The 7,565-nt window shown below is 37.0% G+C and overlaps 1 protein-coding gene across 1 annotated transcript; it reads right to left on the bottom strand.

Annotated features, from left to right (window-relative positions):
• Nucleotides 1-910: 910 nt before the first annotated feature.
• On the bottom strand, nucleotides 911-6,657 carry LOC112024924 (uncharacterized; the record flags this gene model as incomplete). The annotated part of the gene is given in 5 exon segments (XM_065761543.1): nucleotides 911-1,227; nucleotides 1,344-1,467; nucleotides 6,006-6,086; nucleotides 6,208-6,368; nucleotides 6,522-6,657. Coding segments are annotated over 5 exon segments (550 nt in total), but the record flags the coding sequence as incomplete, so codon positions are not given.
• Between the last annotated feature and the right edge of the window lie 908 nt (nucleotides 6,658-7,565).

Below are 7,565 nucleotides of genomic sequence, written 5' to 3'. Positions count from 1 at the left end.
TGTTGAATGTTGAATCTGCATAAATTCTTTTTCACCTTTTTCATTGGTTCCTTCAATATATGCCAGTATTAAAAAATATAAATATGAAAGATATAAAGAAATAGATGGAGATCTCTAAAGATATAAAAATGATGATAATTTGCTCTTCTTTTTGGATCATCGGTACATAGAAATTCCTCCACCTATCCTCTCTTGAGAATAGAAACTTTAAATTTCAGGTACAAAGTGCATATGCGCACAAATCCCATTGCCTCGTAGACAGGTTCCACTTCCAGCTACTAATAATTCAGTAAGAAAAAAATCTAGTACTACAAACTATTACACAACTTCTTTGTCACAATTGTGATGTGGTAGAGTGTAAGTCGTGAAGAAAAAATGATGGGTCCATGTGTAAGTGATAAGTACCCGCTCAACATCTGTCACAGTGCCAAGTCAGAATTGTAGCTAAAAATTATGGAATGGTTTGTAGTCCTAGAACAACTCATTTAGTAATCCCTTAAAACTTAAGTAGCACCAACTACCATGCCCTTGACATAATATTTCTGTGGGGAGGCACAAGTTAGCTTAGCATGAATATTATCTGGAGGTGTACTAAAACACCTAGGAGAACTGTATGTGATACAGGATACTGCATCGCGTGTCCATCCTCTCTATTTCAAGCATTCATTTTTGGAATTACTCATTGTCATTCCCAGAATAGCTTCTTAGAAGTACATAGCCTTCAAATCCACTAAATCCCACAATCCCAACAGTTTATCTTCAATATGAAAGATATCACATAACCTGGAAAATCATTATGATTTTCCAGGTCCACTCAATTTTACTTGGTCATTACTCAATCATGATGATTTTGAAAACCAAACAATTAATTTTACTATAAGCTATTAGACATCTAATACATATGAGCATATTGCTGTAGAAAACCAAACAATTAATTTAATCTCAAATGGTCAATAAACCAAGACCAAACGCATCTTGCAACTGAAGAGTTAGAGACGGCATAATGAAAGAATAACTACAAATGAAAAATATGTAAACCTGAAATTCCTTGATTAAAGCAAGCATCAAATTGTCTGGGAAACTAGATAACATTTTCCTCTCAGATAAGGCTTGGTACAAGTGAAGTATCCAGCATGTTTCATCCCACAACGAACATTTCAAAGCTCCCATAGGATACTATCACTGACCACCACCACGAACATGCAACCTCTTCCTCTCAAACTCAAGCTAGCAACGGAAAATAATCAAATCATTGATTGATTCAATTAAAAGAAAAATATGTTTATAATTTCTGGATAAAGTTCTCCGAAAAATCAAATATGGGAATCCCTATAGTGCCCTACCACTTTCTTCACCCGGTCATTGGCGGCAGGAGTTCCTCCACTAACAGATTCAGGGAGATATGGACTGCTAACACGCACCTCATTCATGACAACTATGACAGTCTTGTCCCAACGCACTGGAAGCCTGATTTAAAAAAACAAATAACATCAATTGCAGAAAAATTGATAATAAATTTCTGGTTAAGTTTCCCCAAACCAAAATGTGGATAACAACTTCTTACAGAGTTATAAATCAATGGGGAAATACACTTTACCTCCTGTATGTGGAAATAGTTCACTTTACCTCCCTGAATTTTCCATTGTAACACTTTACCTCTTGAGCGTTGGAGTAAAGTTAAAGTTAACATTTCCATTACTATTTATGGGATTACCCACATAAATTGCAGGCATAATATAATTTAGGAACCCTACGGCCTTAAAACCCTTGATTAGTCGCTCTTCAAGAAAAGACACACAAACCAGCAGACTGAAGAGGGCGAGAGTGGACTGAAAATGTGTGAACTTTGTTGCTTTGTGTACTTTTTGTCCTAAAGAGTAACAAATCAAGCATCTAAAACATTAGGGTTCCCAAATTTTGTCACATGTGTACTTCTGTGAATGGTAACAGAGGCAATGTTTTCACTTTACTCGTATGCACAAGGCGGTAGAGTCTATTTTACCCTATATCAATCCCAGAAAGCAGAAAGCAGAATTCTACCCAAGTGAAACTGTGAGGCCACCAAGCAGCTTATGGAATCAAATCCATGTTATGAGATTTAACAACATTTAAAGCTGTGAGACCACCAAGCAGCTTATGGAATCAAATTCATTTTGTGAGATTTAACAACATTTAAATGTAACATTCAGCTTTACATCCATGCTTGCATGCAATTGGGATTAGTCTCTCAAAAAGTTTTACAAACAATGATTGGAAGTCACTAAATTTGTGGTTTTCCAGATAAATACTAAATCTGAGAAAACTCAAATCCTTGTACTCACAGTTCATGGTAACGTATGAACCCAGAGGTAAATACTTTCACCACATGTGTCATTATATTCTTAGAATTCAAAGTCATAAAGTGTTTCCAGAAACAGTATATGGGCCAGGGAAAGTAAAGTTGCAGATTGAACAAGGGTGTTTTTGAACAACTAAACTAAAGCAGATCTCTCTGGCATGGTTCATCTCTGAATAGTCTTTTGACTTCAAATTAGACATCTATAAGCAGCATTTTTATAATTTTAATTTAAAGAACACACAATCTGGTCAGTATAAATGAAATAAACTATATAGATAGGGGAATTCCATATAAATAGCAGAGGGTACTCAATTTTACCAACATCTGCAAAAATGTTCACATCTGCAAAAACTTCATGAATTCAATCAAGGAGCTCAATCTAAGAAGTGAGGGTTGGGGTGGGGGAGATATATATCTCAAATTCAAATATTACCAAAAAATGGAATAAAGAATTACCTAAACACCATTCAGCAATTACAATAAAACAATTTTAGTGCAATGCCAAAGGTCTCAATTCATCAAACACATAAGCATGGTATGTCTTGAGAATGGAAACGCCAAGGAAAATTCCAAGTGTCTGTTTGACACTATCTTTTTCCTTTAGTTTTACCTTATTTGTTTATGTACAACTACTTAACAAAAACATTTGTTTATGTACAGCTTCTTTCTAGATACAACAATACTTTAACCAACTTTCAGCAAATAAGAAAATACGTTTTCAGCAAAAAGCTACATCCAAATGAACTCGTTATGATCATAGTGAAATATCTGTGTGGGACACTACAGAGGTTATTGTGGGTGTGTATAGAGGTTGAAGGATCAAAAGTTTGGGTAGAATTGGAGTTACAAACAAATCTTGTTACAGGCAAGTCTATTTTATCAAGTGAAAATTAAAATACTTGAGCTTCCATTACTTGTTATTAGTTTGAACAAAACACAGAACAAAATGTTCCCACAGATTCAAATATCCTACACCAAGTTGAATAAAATCTCTCCAAACTCAATCATTAATCATTGCAAGAGACAAAAATAGTGTAACATCAAAAGGACAAATTCATGGTGAGAATTGAACCAAATACTAGATGTATACGAAAAACAAATTGGCTTTCTTTATGGAAGCTGGTCAGAATGGTGGAATCTAGAGTTGTCAGCATCCACATTGACCAATATTAATCTGCTAAACTAGGCAGCAACAGACAGCTTTCATCAAAAAGTATTAAAAAATCATCTGAAAATTAATTGGGATGTAAATAGTACATACTGCAACTTGGTCTTCTCACTTTAGTGTCTTGTCACATTGAGAGAGAGTAGGGGTTCACCTATATCAATCCCAACAAGGCACTCTTGCTTTGCACAATTATCTCAAGCTTGGCATCCAACAAGTCAAATTATCATAGCAAAGTCTGGTTATTTTGTAAATTTAATTCTCCATTAGCCAATTTTTCAATTTACATAAACAACAAAAGGTCAACACTCACTTAATATAAGTCATGATATGGAATTTGATTTCCCTCCACTCTAACTAGAAACACAAGGCATTGGAAACTTATCAAAGTGGAATGACACCTAAAAAGTCCATAAATACTAGGCTACAATAAACTTTTATAATTTTATAGATACGTAACTCCTAATTTCTTACAAATTTCAAGAAAGAAACTCAACAGATATGCACTAATAACTTAACTTTTTTTTTTTTTTTGATAGGTAACGAAAAAAATTCATTAAGAAAAAAAATAGCCAACCTGAGTACATTGGGAATGTACTGTGGGGGCAAAAATCAACAACCAAAATTACAATGATCAAGTAAAGCAGGAAGAGAAAAACAAGAACAATGTGACAAAGCCACACTCCAAACAAGAAGAGTATGCAAGAAGAAAGACTTGATCTCTAGTAAGGAGCGCTCACATCTCTCAAAGCATATAGCATTTCTTTCTCTCCAAATACATCACATCAAGCAATGCGGCACAAGTCTCCAAAAAACTATATTGCGATGTCCTCCGAATTTACCTTGCCAAGACTCAAACACCTCAAGTACCTTAAGTGGCATAACCCAATGGAGTCCAAACAAACAAAACACCAAAGACCACAACTAAGAAGCTATGGGGCAATAAAGTAGAAGATGATCCACCGACTCCCTACACCTCTTACACATATAGCACTAGTCAAGAACAATAATACTCCTTTTGAGAAGATTATTAGTTGTAAGAATCTTACCTAAAGAGGCTGAACATGAAGAGAAAGCCACCCTTGGAGGGACTTTCGATTGCCACACCAACCTCCAAGAGAAGGAGATAGTAGGGTGTAGAAAGAAAGATAGAAACTTTTAACCTCAAAACTTCTACTCCTTGCTGGCTTCCAACAAAACTTAGCAGGGCCAACCCCCCGCACTTTCCTAGAGTGTAAACAATGGCCATAAACTAATCAAAAGAGACTTCCTCCCAATCCTGTGGTGGACGACAAAATTGAAAATTCCAATGAATTCTCCCACCAATCCAACACATAACCTCCGCCACTAAAGAATCCCTTGCCCTACTAAGGCAGTAAAGATCTGGAAAAGCCTCTTTAAGGGTACAATCCCCACACCACACGTGCTTCCAAAACTTCACTCTAGTACCATCCCCTACATCAAACCATAGGGGTTTAGAGAAGTTTAGCCAGCCACTTCTAATAAAAGCCTTTTTTTGTGCACCAACCACCCCATTCATTCCCATATTTCGCCTCTATAACCCTCCTCCATAACGCGTCTATCTCTAACCCACATCTCCACAACCACTTGCCCAACAAGGCAGAGTTAAAGCTTCTCAACCGTCTTAAGCCTAGTCCTCCAACTTGCATTGGCTTACAAAATTTAGCACATTTATAATAAGATAGCCAATTCAGTTGACCACCTGCTCTTATAGTTTGTTAAATAACTTTGGAATTTTGGCATATTGTTCTCATCTGAGGGTTTGTTAAGTATTGCCAACATTGATGCAATATATTTAAAAGGGTTCCAGGTTGTTACCACCAATACAAACAATATGGGTGTTAAGTGTTCTCAAAAGCAAAGAAATCTAAGAAGAATTATGAGACAGAGAATGCAATAGACAAATTGATGATGGTTTTATCTCCCATTGTTTTTTCTTATGGAGTAGGATGGTAAGAACATATTCATGTATCAACAAAAATAAACTTTTACTTTCAACAAAATGAGTACATATGCATAAATTTCATCTCCACCTCACCACAAAAAGACCATGTACATTGGCAACAAGCATCTACTTTACTATCCATTTCTCTTAACTTATGAATCATCCTCAATTCTCCCTCTTTCTTTCCTTTTCTCTTCATTTTAAAAAATTCAAAGGAAGAAAGTGTGTCTATACAATGAAAAAGGGGGCATACACTTCTACCTTTCAAGCTACCATAGGCTCTAAAGTATTGTAAATTTAGTTACTACCAAAGAGGTAAACTAAAATGCTAAAACAAGCAATGGATTTGATTGGTAAACACGCCCATCAACTCAGCCTCCACCTTCTTTTTACAGATGCCATTTCAGGTAAAGCTCATTGGCACAAAGGCAAATTATGCTCAATAAAATGCAACAAATGGTAATAGTAACATCATACAACTGCTACCAAATTGAATAATAATCAGATCCTTAAGAAAAAAAGGGTTAACAACATACGTTTTAGACAAGGCGTCAAAAATATTCTGAGCCTCGCCCGTTACACCTACACCTCTTCTCTCTGCGTCAGCTTCTGCTTGCCTACAATCAACCTCATCAAAGATTGAACATTTCGAATTACATCAATTTACAATCCAACAAAATTAGCACAAAACACACACACAAACACTCTAAAAAAAGAAAAAGAAAAAAAAAGACCCACCTAATGGCTGATTCTTCTCTAGCTTGCAGACTACTCAGATCGAGGTAACACTTCTTGATATCAAGTGGGTCTTCAGATTGACCCAAGAAAGAAAACTCTTTTATATAATTAGCCTTCAACAACCTTATGTTTCGACGAGGTCCAGGTTTCGAACCCTCTTGTGGGCACCCCAACAGAACACAAAAGAAACCAAAATTAAGGAAAAAAAAGAGTTTTACAAATCAAAATCAAAAATCAAAAATTATTATTATTTTTTTTTTGCTTTTTTTCTCTATAGGGTTAGAGAGAAAAAAGTAAATGGATGAAAGGATATGAAGGACGAGGATGTTGGAGTGGCGGTCAAAGGTGATGACTTGGGCCTCGAACTCGTCGCCCAAAGTGGTCTTGATGGAGAGCAAGCAACCCACGGCGAAGTCCTCTGTGTGGTTGTTGGTGGTGGCGGTGGTGGTGGTGCTACCATCCATGGCAATCTGGTTACTACTGCTCATTCTTCTCTGCCCAAGAAACCTGAATCAGTGTTGTTTGTTTTTTTTGAGATTTGGGCTCGATTTGGTTTCGAAAATGGGCCGATATTTTTTAAAGTTCAATTCGATTACAAATGGAACGTAGGTCTTCTACAATCTCAACTTTGTGTCAACCTTTTTTATCACGACTCTTGACATACGGCAAATTACGAGTCAATGAGAGTGACTCATAAATAATCTCTTATTACCACTTCACATCTTGACGTGGCAAAGGGTTGGGTCGAATTCGGGTTTGGGACGTGTCAAAAAAGGAGTGATTTTAACTGGGTTAGAAAGTTGGTTGGATCAATTAGAGGCTGTTTGGCAAATTTTTTTTGGTAACTCAATTTTCGTCACTCAATTTTCATCACTCATCACTCATCACTCATTTTTCATCACTCATTACTCATCACTCTAATTTAATACCTGTTTGGCTTATCAGAACAATAACATAACTCAAACTTTTTCATCACTGTTCATGGGCCCCAGCTCTGTCACATACCCAGAGGGTTCTGTTTTGTTACCCGCGCCTAGTGTACTCATCCCCATCCCAGCTTCTCTTTTCTCATTTCCCATTTCCCCTTTCCCCTTCAGCCCGGTCACTCTCCCAAAGCAGGAAAACCAAACACACAAAAACTAGTCAAGCTCCCTCGCCTCGTGAGGACCGTCGCCAGTGAAGAACACCCATCTCTCCGACGTGTACGACGGCGCCATCTCCTCCGTCGTGACCCAGCGGCGCCGACGAGCACCCAAAGCAGTACCCATTTCCCGATTTTGTCACGGCCGGTCTCCTCCGACCCAAGAAGGTGATACCTCGACAGTCCTGTACTCTCTCAAGAATTTATTTAGCTGATT

This window comes from Quercus suber, unplaced genomic scaffold (genome assembly GCF_002906115.3).
Source record: "Quercus suber isolate HL8 unplaced genomic scaffold, Cork oak 2.0 scaffold_418, whole genome shotgun sequence".
Taxonomy (NCBI): domain Eukaryota; kingdom Viridiplantae; phylum Streptophyta; class Magnoliopsida; order Fagales; family Fagaceae; genus Quercus; species Quercus suber.
The sequence above is the reverse complement of the archived record's forward strand: the minus strand, read 5'-3'. Positions and strand labels throughout refer to the sequence as shown.